Source organism: Chelonia mydas, chromosome 3 (genome assembly GCF_015237465.2).
Source record: "Chelonia mydas isolate rCheMyd1 chromosome 3, rCheMyd1.pri.v2, whole genome shotgun sequence".
Taxonomy (NCBI): Eukaryota; Metazoa; Chordata; order Testudines; family Cheloniidae; genus Chelonia; species Chelonia mydas.
Window position 1 is genome coordinate 198,498,714 of NC_057851.1, and position 17,501 is coordinate 198,516,214.

Here is a 17,501-nt window from a genome sequence, read left to right on the forward strand (position 1 = left end):
CTATTTTATATATATGCTTACGGAGGATGAGATATTTCTTTTCAAAGAATGAGATTTTTTCCCGCTTACAACAACATTCTAAGCCATTTATTTATTTGTAAAAACTACAGGGGTTTTTCCAAAAGTGCTCAGCAATGCCCAACTCAGCTCCCATTGTAGTCAATCCCAAAACGCCCATTGGCTTCAACTGGACACAAGGTGGGCTAACCCAAGCGCTCTTTTGAAAAATCCCAACCCTACATCAATTGCACATCTGCACTATTGCTCACATAATAATTCAAACGGAGATAAGACGTGACATTTTGAACCTATGTCATTCCCATATGTGTATTTACTTGACATGGGCCTACTTGCATGTTTAAATGTTTGCAGGATCAGGGCCTTGGTTTAGACAAGGAAGCAAGCTAAGAACCTTTAAAAAGTTGATGGAAAAAACACTGTACATTCACATTAGGTGACACACAAATATTTTCATTGCCTTTCATTTTTTTCAATTTAGCAAAAGTGATTAAACACTAAACAGCTGTACCACCTAAGAGACCATTCAACTGCCACATGTAAATTTTAAAAGCGAAAATATTTCTTTTGAGTTATAAAAGAGTCGACTGTCAAAAAAGAGCACTCTAGCTGAGCATACGCATACTGTGCCAGCCTTTGCTTAGTATGCTTGATTTCTCAGCATGTGCAAGTTGCATCCTGGTTGTCAGATTGAAAGGAAATTCTTAATTCATTTATCTGTACAGTATTTCGGGACTGCATGTTCAATTAAACTCAAAACCTAATCCATACTCTCTCACAACACAAAATACATGAAGGTGTGACAGAAAGATATTATCTGCATGACTCTGGGATAGCTGCATTTGGGGCTTAAATTCAGCTGAAGCTGTCCAGAGCGGAGCTCCAGCAAATATTTTCAAACCCTTGGCCCCAAGCCTCATGGCACCTACCACCCTGCAGGCGCAAAAGCCGTAAGGCGCCCCCCCACAGACACCCGCACCATGGGCTAAAGCCCCGAGAACCCCCCCACCGCAGCTAAAGCCAGGAGCTCCAAATGGGGTGTGTGGATGGCTTCAGGAAATAATCTATGAGAATTTAAGTCCTGGCTGCATTACTTATGAGTAAGGATATGATTACGTCACAGATTCCGTGACTTTAACAGACCTCCGTGACTTCCGCTTCAGCTTCGGCCCTGGGCAGTCAGCCCTCCCTCCCTCCGTGTAGGGCTTCGACTTCAGCCCCGCACCATTGGAGTCCAGCATCCACAATTTATGGTTTATTGCCTGTGTCCTACCTGTGAATTTTAATAAAAATCCCCATGCCAAAATCTTAACCTTATGGACAAATGGTGAAGCCAGATGAGTGTTATGCAGGTCATCCCAAATAAGTGGTATTAATTATTGAATTACAGCAGTGCCAGAGGTTTCAGCTAAGAAAGGGGCTCCATTATAAAAGGCAATGTAAGAACATATAGTCAGAGACTGTAAAATATTCTGACAGGGACAATCTAAATAGACAAAACAGATAAAGTAAAGTAATATTATCCCCCATTATTATCCCAGAGAACTGAAGCCCAGAGAGGTCACGCAGGATATTTGGGGAAAAGACAAACATTGAACTCCTGAGTTACAATACAGTCCCTTAACCACAAGAATATCTTCTCCTTCAAAATAAAACATTTGTACCATACCACGCTAGCATGTAATGTGTATTATAGAGAAAAATCTATTTCAGAGCTGTTTTGGTGAGTTTTACAAACGTAACTGGTACTATTTTTATTTCTGTCACTCTGCAAAACCAGGCTCCCCGATTTACCAGGAATCCAAAAGCATAGGTCTCAGAGGAAGAGGACAATTCTGCTAATAGAGCAGAAGTTGAAAACATTTTTCTGGTAGTTTATTATTATTGTTGTTATCTTCATTGACAGCTGTTGGAAGCTGCCTGTCGGAACATTTGTAGTCATTCTTATGAAGATGGATTAAAGGGCACCATACAGGTGAGTAAGCCAAAGATGAATGATAAATGCAGTTTAACACATGGCTCTGTTACATGGATGCAACTTCACCTAGACAAGATTGATAATATGGCTTGGTCATGATAGGCACTCGAAAGAGGTGGTGGAATTTATATTTTGTCCTCCTGATTGAAAAAGTGCAGCAGTGCTAACACAAATCCAAATTTATGTTTATTATTGGATCCAGGGAAGCTTTCGGATGTCCATATAGGGTCTGTGACCAAGATCACTTGTTTCATGTGCCCATGGAAGAAGAGCATGATCTTTTCTCTTTGATGTGGTCAGTGCCTCCATGCTCTATGCCTTAGTCACCTCCTGATTACATTGCTGTGATGTGCTATACATGGGCCTACATCCTCAGGCCACTCAGACAATAAAGCTAGTATAGAATGTAGCAGTCCAATGATTAAACAGAATTACATATTAGGAACACATTACGCCAGACTGTCAGGATCTGCATTGGCTCCCAAAATGTTTCCAGGTGGAGTTCGAACTGATGGTGTTAACCTACAAACTGGTTGGTGAGATGGTCACTGAGGAGATCATCTTCCTCCCTGGGACTTATTGAGACAGTTCAGATTAGTGGAGACATCTGAACTGGAGCTCCCTTGCTATAAACCCAAAGGAGCTGCTAGCACTGCATTGTGTCTGAGACTTTAGAAATTGTTCCCCCACTTGGTATGCCAGAACCCAAATTTCTTAAACTTCATGGCACACTGCTAATGTCCATCTTTTCCCAAGGGTTTTGTAGAAGTTATAGGCGTAGGACTGCAAAGGTTAGGGTGTATTATATTATCCTCATAGAGTGGGATGAGCAGTATTGTGTATTGGGGCCCCAGACCATAAAATGGGGGCTTATACAGGTCTTTATAGATGTAAACAAATGTTATCACATCTGGACATGTGTCCATATATATATATATATATATTTATTATTTAATTTATATATGTGCCTATCACATTTTCCAAGCATAGACATATTATTAAAATTAAATACGTAAACACTTAACAAAATCAGCACAATGTCAGTTAGAGAACTCAAACTCTACAGCAAAAGAAACTCACACTCTGCCCCTCTGCCCACGACCAGGCCTTGCAGCATACCCCAAAGGTCTACCAAATCAATATGGAAATGAGTACCAAAGAAGAGGGCCCTCTACTGAGAATGACTTGCCTTGCAGCCATACAAATCTTGCAGCTGGCAATGATCACAGCTGTCTAACTTTGAGGATGGAACAAATGGAGAGGGGGAGAGAGATAAGGGTACTGCTAAGATAAACAGGACCTAAACAATAGAGCTTCATAGTTTAAAACCAATGCTTTGGGAACTGCACCCACAAACTAACTGGAATACTGTTTAATTAAGTAATTCTTTCATTTTTTTCTTTATCCTCCTGCATCTTCATCATTTACCAGTTTCCGACATTTATTTTGATCTTGTGTTTGTCTGTTTAGGTTTCTGAGTCATGTTCATGGTTTTGGTTTTCTCTATTTTGCATAAAAAGAAAAGGAGTACTTGTGGCACCTTAGAGACTAACCAGTTTATTTGAGCATGAGCTTTCGTGAGCTACAGCTCACTTCATCGGATGCATCCGATGAAGTGAGCTGTAGCTCACGAAAGCTCATGCTCAAATAAACTGGTTAGTCTCTAAGGTGCCACAAGTACTCCTTTTCTTTTTACGAATACAGACTAACACGGCTGTTACTCTGAAATCTATTTTGCATAGTTTCTCTAAAGGCTCATTTTTTCTCTTTCCATGGGCTGTTCATATTATCACTTGCCATGGAAATCGTGATGGTGGCAACCTTAAAGCGTGTCCTAAATATGTCCATCGTCTTCTTACCATATTTGATGCTTTAGATTGTTTTACTCCACTTAGAAATTCTGATGCTGCAAGAAACTCTTTCCAATGGATCTGAAGATGTTCCATCGACATTTGCTTTGGAATGAGTTGATCTGATCAATTTCTGTTGTAGGTTTTTGTGACTCTGCTCCATAGAGGAGCACAGTCATTATGCTGGCATTAAAAATTAATATTTTTGTGTTAATGCCAATCTTGCTACTTTTCCAAATATTTTCAAGTTTATGAAAGTTGTCTGCTGCTTTCAAAATTTGTTAATTAGCATCTAGCGTGGTGTCACCATCACTGCACATCTCATTCCCCAGGTAGGTAAAATGACTTTTTCTAGTGTTTCTTTGTCCTTTCTAATGGTTAACATTTGGGACATTGATAGCCATATAGTTTATCTTCCCCATGTTGATGAACAAACCAACTTGTTTTGCTATATGTGCCAAAAGCTGTCTCTTTTCTTCCATTAAGCAATGTACAGAACTAAATAGGACAATGTCATCAGCAAAAATGAGGTAATCCAAGTTTGCTTTATCATTTGTCCATACAATTCCTCAGTTGCCTTCTGTGGTTACTTTCCTCATGACATAGTGGCAAACAATAGTGGGGACATAATACACCCTTAACTTACTCCAGTAGTCACTGCAAACCTTTGGCGGATATTGTCACCATTTCTGACTGCATATTCAGCATTATCATATAGATCCTTGATGATTCTAATTCTGTTTGGCTGGCACTCCATAGTATCCCATAATTTTCCAAATACTGTCTTTGTAATTATGAATGTAATTATCAAGTAATTATGATAGAATAATTCAATATTTTAAAGTAAAGATTAATTTTAAATCTTTGATGGTCTGAACACTGTATCCAAATTTCAAGGAAACCAAACATAAAAACTATCAAAAATATTTTTCCAGGTATATTTTAGACTTATGGTGACTTTGCTACTTAGGAAACTCAGGATGTGATTTCACCCAACTTGATACACTAGATATGTTTGGAACAATTCAGCAGCAAAATAAAAAGTCTGTACCTACATCTGTAAATAATGAAATAAATAATCCTGTCTACTTTGATATATAGCTCTATCTAAGAACATAATACTTAGCACTTACATGCTACGTTACATTTTTAAAGCACAGCAGATTCCTTAATCTATAAACATGTACAGACAAAAATTATCCATAGTAACAAGACAACAGTAGATGACAGGGTTTTTTTCCTGCTGGGTGCTGAAGACAGCTCCCTGTGGTTTTCTCAGAAAGAAAAATAGCATTATGGGTTCAAAAACTGTATAAATAGTTTTATAATCTGCTAAAAATCACAACTATGATGCAATTTGAAATGATTTCTTGAATAATGTAGTCCAAAACCTTTTCTTGAAACAGAAAATAATCTATACCTTCCCCCATAAACTTATCTAACCTTTCCTTGAAGACATCTAATGATGGAGGAAAAGCTACCTTATCTGACATACTGTTCCACTTAGACAAAGCGGATGAGGTAATATGTGTTATTGGACCAACTTCTGCTGGTGAAAGAGACAAGCTTTCAAGCATACACAGCGCTCTTCAGGTCTGGGAAATGTACTCATAATATCATAGCTAGGTACAACGTGGAACAGATTGTTTAGCATAAGTAGTTCACAGATATTTCAAGGGACAGGAGGGGAAAGCTGGGTGGGAGGGGTAAGTGGGCTATAGATTGTTGTAATAAGTCATAAATGTCTCTATTCAGTGTCTCTATTCAGTCCATGAAATTTAGCATCTAGCAAAGTTATGAATTTACCCTCCTCAGTTCATCTTTTGAAAGTGTTGTGGCAGGTTTCATTTGAGAATGGGGACTCAGAAGTCAGATACAGAGCGATCACTTTGTGAAAAAAGTGTTCACCCACTGGTGATATAGTGTTTTTATCTTTTATCATTTTTCTGAGTGTGAGTTCATTTGAGAGTGTAGTGATTGACTGGTTATTATTGGTGCATTTAGTGCACTGGATGAGGTACACCACATGTTGTGATAGGCACATGAAGGATCCATTGATCTTGAAAGGTGTTGTGGGGGAGGGTGTTGATTACTGTAGCAGTGGGAATATGTCTAGAGGTTTTCCATCTCAGGGACTGGTGCTGCTTTGAGTTGGTGGGACCTGGTTTTGGGGGAGCTTGCTGAAGAGCAGGTTGGAAGGTTGTCTGAAGGCCAGAAGAGGGAGTTCAGGAAAGATTTCTTTCAGGATGTGGTCCCCATTGAAACTGAAGATACCTTGTTTGGGTTCCAGTGTGGGGTGGTAGGGGACAACTAGAGGTGTATGGTCAGAGGGGGTTTTATTTCTGTATTGAAGCAGGTTCTCTCGGGATATTTGGATGGCCCATTCCATGATGCAATCTGCTTCTCTGGTGGAGCATCCTTGTTTAGTGAAGTCGGTTTTAGGTGTGTTAAGGTGTATATCGTGAACTTTCTCCTGTCAAGGTTCCTCCCCCACTCTGAACTCTAGCGTACAGATGTGGGGACCTGCATGAAAACCTCCTAAGCTTACTTTTACCAGCTTAGGTTAAAACTTCCTCAAGGTACAAATTAATTTTATCCTTTGTCCTTGGAATAACCACTGCCACCACCAAACTCTAACTGGGTTTACTGGGAAACGTAGTTTGGACACGTCTTTCTCCCCAAAATCCTCCCAACCCTTGCACCCCACTTCCTGGGAAAGGTTTGGTAAAAATCCTCACCAATTTGCATAGGTGACCACAGACCCAAACCCTTGGATCTGAGAACAATGAAAAAGCATTCAGTTTTCTTACAAGAAGACTTTTAATAGAAATAGAAGTAAATAAGAGTAAAGGAATCACCCCTGTAAAATCAGGATGGTAGGTACCTTACAGGGTAATTAGATTCAAAACACAGAGAATCCCTCTAGGCAAAACCTTAAGTTACAAAAAAGACACACAGACAGAAATAGTCATTCTATTCAGCACAATTCTTTTCTCAGCCATTTAAAGAAATCATAATCTAACGCATATCTAGCTAGATTACTTACTAAAAGTTCTAAGACTCCATTCCTGTTCTATCCCCGGCAAAAGCAGCATACCGACAGACACAGACCCTTTGTTTCTCTCCCTCCTCCCAACTTCTGAAAGTATCTTGTCTCCTCATTGGTCATTTTGGTCAGGTGCCAGTGAGGTTACCTTTAGCTTCTTAACCCTTTACAGGTGAGAGGATTTTTCCTCTGGCCAGGAGGGATTTTAAAGGGGTTTACCCTTCCCTTTATATTTATGACATCTCCTCAACGCATATTCTGTGGTATCTGAGTGCCTGGCTGTAGATAACAGATTTCTTGGTGTGTTTGGGGTGGTATCTGGATCTGTGAAGGTAAGTGTAGTGATTGGTGGGTTTCTTGTATATAGTGTCTGTAGGGTTCCATTGTTGAAGCTGGTCATTGTATCCAGGATGTTGATGCTAGCATGGGAGTGTTCTAGAGAGAGTTTAACGGATGGGTGGTGATTGCTGAAGTTGTGATGGAAGTTTATGAGAGATTTTAGATCACCTGTCCAGAGGATGAAAATATCATTGATGTATCTAAGGTATATTATTGGTATCATGGTGCATTTGTCTTTACAGTTAAATAAGATATGCCATTTTAGAATGCAGTAGGGTCTTAAATAATGCATTTTGTCCCCAGCCTATTGAAATATATACAGTAGACAAGATGACAAAAGATTTGGTTCTACCCATATTTATGCCCCAATTCTTCCCTTGATTAGGGCAGCTCTGTGCCATTCCAGGGGCACAAAGGAGTCCTACAGCTGGTGTACCTGGCCACTGGAAAATTTTCAGAGTATTTCTAGATCTTATGTTACTCCACTGACAAACAGCATAGAAAGTGTGCCTGGGAAAAAGTATCATTTTGTTTTGGCTTTTAGTTGAAAAAAATAAGTGAAATGACATTGTATGTCCAAATGTTTAGTTGAAGTAACAATTTTTATTTAGTTTTGACTTAAAATGTTTTGCTTCAAAATGTGATTTGAAACAAAAATTGTCTTTTCAAATTGGCTCAAAAATCATCTTTTCCCCAGGCTCTGGAAGGAAGTAGGCTGAAGGCTAAAAGCCACCTTCGAACCCTACTCCCTAGGGTTGCACCAAGCATTCCTTAGCTAGACCAGAGAATCTGGCTCTTAATATACTGAGGAGTAAGAAGCATTACAAGGTAGCTATGAAGTAACGAATGAACTAATCTAATGTAATTGAGACTGCAATGCTCACTCTATCATTTGAACAAAACCCTGTTCGATTTCTGATGTTCTATAATGGAGCTTTTAGTTATTCACAGTTAACACCTATTTACATCTGAATAACATTTGAGTAGGCCTAAAGAAGAGGATTTAATTTGACTGAGAATGTATGTTTTGTAAAAGTCAGTTTTAAAAAAACCTAAAATATACAGAAATATTTGCATGCATTTAACATTTCTGTGCAAGATAAGAGAACAGCAAAAAGTAAACAGTTTAATAGTGAAAAGTACATAAAATTTCCTTCAGTCTTAATAATCTGCAGTTTTATCAGAAATCAATATAAGGAAATGAGTTTCTAAAAGTGTATGGAGCCTTATTTCCAAAGGGCCTCAAAGTGGCTTTCACAACATCGAGATAGACTTTTGAGCACTAACACACCTACACATGTGATTTGTATGTACCAGTTCTACCACACATCTGCACATCTGTAAATACTCAAAAAGCATAGGTAAAGGGGTTTCCACACACACAAATGAAGTCCACACTTGGAAATTTGGACCAAAATTTGTAACCTGACAAAATTTGTTCCCTGCCAATGTCTATTTAACAATACATCTCTTTGCAGGGATGGCTTTTTCAACTGTATTTCAAAATCAGTATATTTTTCCCTATTGAAGATATACCATAACTGCCAGTTGATAACAGAAAATGATGCTCAGGCAGTTGTAATCAGAACAAAATGTAACTATACAAAATAATCCCCACTCCCAGGTAATTTATTACAGAGCTTTTAATTATTTTGAGAAAAATACTAAATACCAAAGTTTTAGGTCTATTACAGTTGATAATTTAATTGCAAAACAGAGATACGTTACCAGGGGGCTTATCACTTAGTACCTTGCCAGTGGTACCCTCTACAGATGCTGGATACTAAATGTATTTTGCTGCTGTGGTGCTAGACCACAGGGAATTGTTGCCCAAACATAGTTCTACAGTAGAGCTTATGGAGGAAGAACAAACGAACACTCAAAAACATGCTGCCCTAACTTGCATTAAAAAAACAGATGAAAATCAGAATCTGACAAATACTCACAACTGCTATCAGTAACCAAAACTAGACTGGAACTTGGAATTCCTATATTTATAAAGTAAGGCCAGAAGGGGCCATTATGATCAAGTTCAGCCTTCTGCATAACACTTCCCTGAATTAATTCCTGTTTGATCTGGAGCATATCTTTTAAAAAGCATCCAACCTTGATTTAAAAATGCCCAGTGATGGAGAATCCTCCATAATCCTTGGTAAATGGTTCAAATGATTAATTACTCTCACTTAAAAATCTGCACCTTACTTCCTGTCTGAATTTGTCTAGCTTCAATTTCCAGCCATATATCACGCTGGCTAGCCTCTTGAACACAGACACAGAGCTCTCTGTAATATAAATATCACCTTCTGAAACACAGTTTTTCAGCTTTCCATGTTGCATCCCTTGGAAAGCCTCAGCTTTGACTAATATCAAAGCAGATATTCCAGTGTTGTTTCCTTTTATTTGGTCAAGAAGAGTCTAATTTCAGCAAAAAGATTCAGCATTAGCTCTACCTGAGCTCATCAGGAACACTTGCATACTCCAGCGTCAAAAACTAAAAAGATAGTTGGCAACAATCTTCAGATTCTAGCCTCCCAGCCATACTGTGAAATCATGCTGTTTATTCCATTGTAACAATCAGACAGACAGAGCAGAACACCTGGTACTCTCAATATTTGGCCTTCCTTGGCAGTTGACAGCAAAATCTCCCTACCAGGTGGTTGCACTTCAATTAAATTAGCTAGTCATTGTAGGGTTAACAAGTACCAAATGGCAATCTTTTATTCATATAACACAGCATCCTTTGTTGATCATTGAACAATGTTGCTTAAAATCCATTAAAATATTGCAAACATGCAGATTGTAGTGGTATAAGTACAGCAGTAAGTTTCCAATGTGTTCAGTTCGCAAAGTATTGTAATAGTTCCTACCAGTTTCATGATGATTTAATCCCCAAAGATAAATGATTAGGTCAAAATTTGAAATAGCAATTTTTCTTGACGTGACCTGTCCATAGGTAGAGCAAATTCCCTCTCACTATCCATCTCAACCCGAAGTACATGTATTGATGTTTTTCAGTTTCCCCAAAGGAGTAAATTAAAATACTAGTGCACCTTGGTGAAACCTCTGGTTTTCACTTCGGAAGTACGGTAATGACGCAAAACTGAAAGCGTTAGCAACTCCTTTGCAACAAAGTTATATGTGAAAGTTTGCCCACTTTTGTTGATTTCTTCTAAGCTTTGTTCCTATATCATGACTTTTTTCCAAAGCAATGACATTTAAAAATTTGAAAAAGGAAGAATTTTGTTTAGTTCTAAGGGGGGTGGGTAAGAAAGAAGCACAGGTCTGCTGTATGGTCTTACAATCATGCATTGAATCGTGGAGTACGAAGTAGAGGGAATGATGCAGTACAGGTTTAGAACATGCTGTTCACACGAAGAACTCTCTCAGTACTAAACCAAAGTAATAGTCACAGTAAGAAGGTGGGAGAATGGGTGGCGACACGAGACACAGAAGTGCAGGGATGGGTATAAAAGGCTGGTAATAGTCCTGGTGTGCAGAACTGATTGACAGGACACTGAAGGGAGCAGAGAACACATCAGTTTTGAGCTACATCTATAAAAGGGATGTAAGGCTACGACACATGAAGGCAACAGGCTGTTCCAGGTAGATGATGTGACTTCTGACAGACAAGAATGGAGACTACAGAGCGGAGAAGAGGGCCAGGGATGGCAGAGAAGAATATATCAGTGTATATAGGAAGAGATTAGTTTAGAGAAATATCTTGAAGTGGGTGGCCATGAAGGGTTTTGAAGAATAGGATTTTGAAATGGATAGAGAAGAAGATGGAAAACCAGTGGAGTTTGTTAAAGATAATGGTGATGGTAATGTGTTTCTGTATACATATTTGAAGGCCTGCTGCAGCATAATAAACAAAGTGGAGTTCGGGGAGACAAGGTGGGTGAGGTAATATCTTTTACTGGACCAACTTTTGTTAGTGAGAGAGACCATCTGAATAGCTGTGTGTGGCACGAAAGCTTGTCTCTCTCATCAACAGAAGTTGGTAATCCTCACCCACCTTGTCTCTCTAATAGCCTGGGACCGATACAGTTACAACTACATTGCATACAAGGTGGAGTTTGGATATAAAAGACTGACAGACATCTGAAGAAAAGAGTTGTAATAATCAATGTGTGAAGCAAAAACCATTCAAATACAATGGTGATGAGGCTACACAAGTATGTAGCTAGAAAGACGGATAGAAAGCATCAGTGAGAACTTCTGTAGTGTAAGTGGTGAGATAAGTCCAAATTCATAATGGCACTTAGATGTTGCTTCTACCCACCTAATGGAATCCATAAACCCTGGATTAGCTGCCTAGACTTCCTAAAAAATGCATGCGGAAAAATAGGTGCCTGAGAAGGTGCTAGAACTACAAAAGCCAACATGCTAGGGAGGCAACGAGAAGAGTGTGTCCTAAGCCCTGTCTCTCTCTTGCATTTAGGTGTCTATATCTGGGCTGGAGCAAGATGCCTATCTTTGCTTGGGATCCACAACCAGGAACCCTCTCCTGGAGTCAGGCACCTTCACCGTTTCTTGATAATAGCAGCAGTGCCTGCCTAACTGCATACAAAATGACTTGTGGGGGTCAGGAGAAGGAGGAGGCTTCCCTTATAACCTTTAGCTTAGTGGTTAGGGAACTCATCTGGGAAGTGGGAGACCCTTATTTAATTCCCCCCACACCGACCTAATAAGAAGAGATTTGAACATAGGCTTCCAACGTCTCAGTGAGTGCCCTAACCACTTGACTACAGAGTCACTCATACTCTCTGGCCAAATGCATATTTAGTTTTTTAATTCTTTATATGCAGTGGAACAGCTTCAACAGGAGAGACTGAGAAAGAGTATCCCATAGTTCAGAGGTTAAGGCACTCACCGGAGAAGTGGGAAACCCAAGCTCAAATCCCATTTTCGCCACAGAAGGGGAAATTGAGCCTGGGTCTCCCATATCCCATGTAAATATTCCAACAACTGGGCTAGAGGATGTAAAGGGAGGCCTCCTCCTTTTCCACACCCCAGCTGGCCATTTTGTATGGAGTTACGTGAGCTCGCAGCATGCCTACTAGGCTGGGCCCTGCAGGAGATGGGGAACACACATTTTAAGGATCATGTTGGAGCTTAGGGGTGAAAGACGTGCATGCCCAGAGGCAGAAACTTAAGCACATAGGGGACTTTTACAGTGAAAGTTTAGGCACTGAGGGATTTTAGGCGCCTACAGAGTTAGGTGGCACCTAAAGGAGGAGGAGTTTAGGTACCTAAATTTGTATGTGGATCTGGGCTGCAGGGGCTAAGGGTTTTATATTGCTGCTCATCACTGCAGTATCTGGGCTGCTGTGGAGTATGCTATTGCTGTTGTGATATTAGACTGACTTGTGAAAAGACAGCTCAAGGTTTAATGACAACATGAGGTGAAAATGAGATCAGATTTGAGAAGGAAAATGAATGAAATAGTGAGATGACTGAGGGATTGCTGGAGTTGAATTTTGAAATGATGTGTCCAACTGGATGTTGGTGAATAGAGGATAGAAGGTATAGAAAAAAGCGGATATCAAGAAAAAATGGTTTTTGGAATTCTACAGAGCAGTGGTCCTAGGTGCTACTACACCTCAATCACAAATTATTTTATGTGCATATTTAACAATGATGAAAATAAAGATTAATTTATTATTCTAATTTGTATGTGCTTCTTTCTACACTAAAGTTTAGTAGGATTTCCTTTAAATATCAGTAATACTATATTAATTAGATGTGTCAACCCATCAGTTTGCTAGACCATCATCTGTCTTTTTTTATTGGCACAAGAATGAAAAATAATCAAATAATGCGATACCAGTTAAATTCACGAGTCTTTTCTTTCGTTCGCTGTTTAATTTACAATACATTTTCTTTTTAAACTTGACTTTTATGAATCATCTCCTTTCCTATAGCCTGAAGAATAGCATTCACAAATTTTCTGAAATGAGGGTTATTTACCTGTAAACTGAGTTCTTTGAGATGGACTCCGCATATTCACACTCTTGGGGACGTGCAAAGACCGATGCAGCAGGATGGTGGAACCTTCTAGAAGTAGTGTCTATTAAGCACTCATGCTTTTCCACCCTCCCTGTTGAGTACTTGAGTATGTTCTGAGGGTGTGAATAAAAGGGGGCATGGCACCGTTGCCATCTCAGTTCCTTCCACCACCAAAATGGAAAAACACAGAGATTTTAATTTGGACTCTGCAGGAGCGGGGAAGATGGGCAGGAAGTGTGAATATGCAGAGTCCATCTCAAAGAACTCCAGTTACAAGTAAGTAAACTTCATTTCTTCTTCAAGTGCCCTCTGCATATTCCCACTCTTGGGAAAGCATGGCAAGCAGTTGAGTAAATTGGAGAGCTGTGGAGTTCTAATTAAACAAAGATTGAAGTACTGTTCTACTCAGTTGGGTATCCAACTTAGATGCCATATCCAATGCATAATGCTTCAGGAAAGCGAGAACAGACTTCCCCATAGTGGCTTTGCATATTTCAATCAGGGGAATGTGTTTATTAAAAGCTGCAGATGTCACCTCAGACCTACAATCTGACATTAGGCAAGGAAGATGTAGTCAAGGAGTTCTTTGTCCTCATCCTGGGCTAGTAGAACTTTTTTTCCTCTTTGCATTTGAGAGTATGTCAGTTGGTGGTGTTCACAATAAGGCTGCCTCTTCTGGGTATAAGAAGAAAATAAAAGTTTTGTCTGTGAAATCAGGACATAGGCCTGGTCTACACTACAGCAGTAAATCAATCCAGGCTATGCTACTTCCATTATGTGAATAACGTAACTGAAGTCAACGTAGCTAGATCCAATTACCGCTGTGTCTACACCGCAATGTGTTGAGGGGAGATGCTCTCCCACTAACTTACCTTACACTTCTTGGGGAGGTGAACTACAGAAATTGACGGGAGAGCGCTCTCCTGTCGATTTAGCACATCTTCACCAGACACGCTAAATCGATACTGCATTGATTGCAGCAGTGCTGATTTAGCTCCATAGTGAAGACGTGCCCATAGATGCAGATGTTTTTCTACAATGAGGAAGTAGTAACCCCAAAGATCTCACAGTGTAGTGTGTGTCCTTCACTTTCTCCAGCACTTCATCAGTTTTCAAAAGTTAAATCTCCTCAAAAGGTAAATCCTCAAATTTGTCTTTGTTTCCAAAGGCAATGATGCTGATCGTAGTCATCATGTCTGTGGAGAACATGAGTGATGCCACAGATCTTAATGCAGTTTCAGAAATGTTGAATGATGCCCGAAAGTCATGTTTTGCCACATTCTGGCCCTCTGTAATAAGAGCTGTTGTTAATTTCCTCTGATTGTCTGGGAGGTTCTTGGTTAAGAATGAGATCTTCTCCTGCAAGTGAAATTAATATCTTGTCATTATTGTTTGATAATTGTCCACACACATATTTAAAGCCAGCAAGAATAATCTTTTTCCTAGAGAGCCCATTTTTTCCCCTTCTTTGCCATAAGTTGAGTGCTTAAGACCTGACCTGGATCTCTAAATGATTATTGCTGCGACATGAGTATTAGGTTGAGGGTGCACATGAAAATAGGAGAACCTTTCATGCGGGACCTGATCTAATTTTTCTGCCTTTTTGTAACTGATTGACATGAAGATGGATTGGAGTACAGAGATTTTGCTGTTGCCAGAGACCTTCCAACATGAACAAAAAAAAGACCTAACTGAGTGTGGAAGAACCAAAATGTCAAAAACTGAAGGTGTGGATTCTTCTAAAGTGACTGATGGTAATTTCAAATTTGATGCCATCCTATCCACTAGCTCATGAAACTGAATTGCATCCTTAAAAGGAGACAATGCTGTAGCTGCACCCACATTTTCACCAGGAGATGAGCCTCTGTCCTGCTCCATAACTTCTTGTTGAAATTCCTGTAGTGGAGATGTTCTCTGATGTGTCCTCTGGTAAAGATGGGGGAACAGTCTCTAGATGTCGGATCTGCAACCCTTAGATTTTGACCCTTCGGAGTCATGCTTCCTGGAGTGATAGTGGTAAGCAGGAGTTGGCCAATATGGCCCAGGCATTCAAGGCGGTACATGCAATCCTGCCAGTCAACCCAATTCTGCCTCACATCCCTTGTTTGGAACTCAGGGTGCCAAGGAGGAAATCCTTACAGTATCTACCATGATAAGCTGGTTTATAACTGAGTGACTAATTCTCCATATGTTGCTCTTGTCTTTTCTTTCTTCTTCTTCTTTTTTTTTTTTTTTTTTTTTGGTAAACAAACATTGCTTTCTAAAGGAAAAGTCTAAGTTCATTGTAAATTACTTTGTCCTCCACAAAATACTATTAGAGTTGACTAGACTTGAATATTGCAGGGTTACTCATATCTTATCATCCTGACATTTTCAATTTTTATCTTTATTTATTATGAATTCAGAAAACTATTGCTTGGTGCTAACAAATAAAAGGAACACCTAGCATTGGCTAGATCTATAAATACATATTGTGAAAAATTTAACTGTGCAGATTTCCCAATTTTACTCTTGACAGGCATCAATCCCCTGCTATTCAAGTCCTGGGTGCAGAAACTGCAAAACTGCGTCTGTTTTCCGGAAAACATCCACCAGGGGCTAAAATGAGGCTGCCCAATTAATTTAATTTCCTAATTAACTTTTCAAATAGATTACAAACCAGTTCTCAAGAGTTACTGTAAAAGGCTAAAAGAAAAGGTGTACTTGTGGCACCTCAGAGACTAACAAATTTGTTGAATTTGTTAGTCTCTGAGGTGCCACAAGTACACCTTTTCTTTTTGCGGATACAGACTAACACGGCTGCTACTCTGAAACCTGTAAAAGGCTAGTGTAATCGCCTTCTATATCATCTCTCATTCTTTTTATTTTAAAAATGAATTACATTATTTGGTGTAATAGCAGTAATGCTAATGGAACTACATGTAGTTACTAGACCAGGATCAGATTCTTTGAAAATAAATGTTTCAGTTTTTCTTCAACATGTATTTTCAATAAATTCGATGGCATTTATCTTCTAGGGCAGACTACTATCTGGTGCCAATGTATAATGCCATTAACATTATTGTTTATTTTCTATTACCCTACCTTGGACAAGGTTTGACTACAAAGGTATTAGAATGTGCCTATTTGAAGCAGATACTCTTCTACAGCTCAAAACAATAACCAGCACTTCTGAATAAACACAGAGAAAGTGAACATTAGCACATCAAAAGGCCCTTTCTGTAAAGAAAAAAAATTGCATGATGCACACTTTAATCTTTCTGACAATCTATGCATGGATTGAATTGAAGTCCATTTTTCATACAAATGTGAATGCTTGGTAACAAGGACATCTTTACCAAAAGTAAAAAAGAAGAACACAAAAAGATAAGCTAGTGCAGCCTTTGAACTTTTAAAATCTTTATCATTAGACAATAATATTTAACTAGTGATGAGTAATATACAATTTTCGGTTGTTTCATTAGAAAAACAAAATAATGATTACACGTAATATAAGGAAAGCTTCAAAACAGATATTATAATCTTAAAGTAAAAACAAAAACAAACCCTTTTTAGAACTTTTGATCAACTGACAATGGTTTAAAAATCTGTTAAATCATGATTAGAGGAGAGCCAACATGCGAAGTATTAAAGTATATCTTTTTACTCCATTAAACTGACTATTCTTAATATAACAGTCTGAAGTTTCATAGATATCAATTGAACTTTCACCTGGGTAAGAGAGAAATTGGGCTCAGACTCAGTTTTAAAGGAACAATGTTAAAAATAAATTTGAAATTTATATCTCACAATGCATGGCTTTGTAGGCTTAACTGGCTTAGCTGTTTTGATCTTCTAATTTTGCACTAATCATTCTTCATAACAATTCTGAGAAAAATACATTTTAAAGAGCTAAATCCTTGGACTTGGAGAACTCTTTCTCAACCAGATCTGGAGAGCAGATACTTCCAGAAAATAAAATGACATGCCTGTAAGCCAAAAGTATTTATTACTTCTGGGATGTGTAGTTGATTAGTTTCTCTATCTACCCTAGATCGAATGATTATTTCTTACAGTACAATACTTATTAACAACTTCGATTAACCCCTGTTTTGCCTTGATGAGTAAAACCTCATGTTCCATTCTATTTATTTATTTTGAGTAGGGGAAGTTAAAGGAAGATTATTTATCAGTAACTAGAATATTCTAACTATATTGCCTTCATAGATGCATATTGCTGCAATAGTGTACAGTGCTTTCTGAGTCCCAGAACTATTACAAA

The 17,501-nt window shown here is 38.8% G+C and overlaps 1 protein-coding gene across 6 annotated transcripts in view; it reads right to left on the reverse strand.

Annotated features, from left to right (window-relative positions):
- RALGAPA2 (Ral GTPase activating protein catalytic subunit alpha 2) overlaps positions 1 to 17,501 on the reverse strand; it is a 302,141-nt gene that overhangs the window by 48,837 nt on the left and 235,803 nt on the right. For 3 of the 6 annotated variants that reach the window (XM_037896233.2, XM_043544130.1, XM_043544128.1), the window contains one exon: positions 9,919 to 14,599. The exons of the other annotated variants lie outside the window; for them this stretch is intronic. In XM_037896233.2, the coding sequence (XP_037752161.1) occupies positions 14,360 to 14,599 (240 nt within the window). In that variant the 3' untranslated portion in view covers positions 9,919 to 14,359. Of the gene's footprint in view, positions 1 to 9,918; positions 14,600 to 17,501 lie in introns of those variants that run through there. 6 annotated transcript variants of the gene reach the window in all.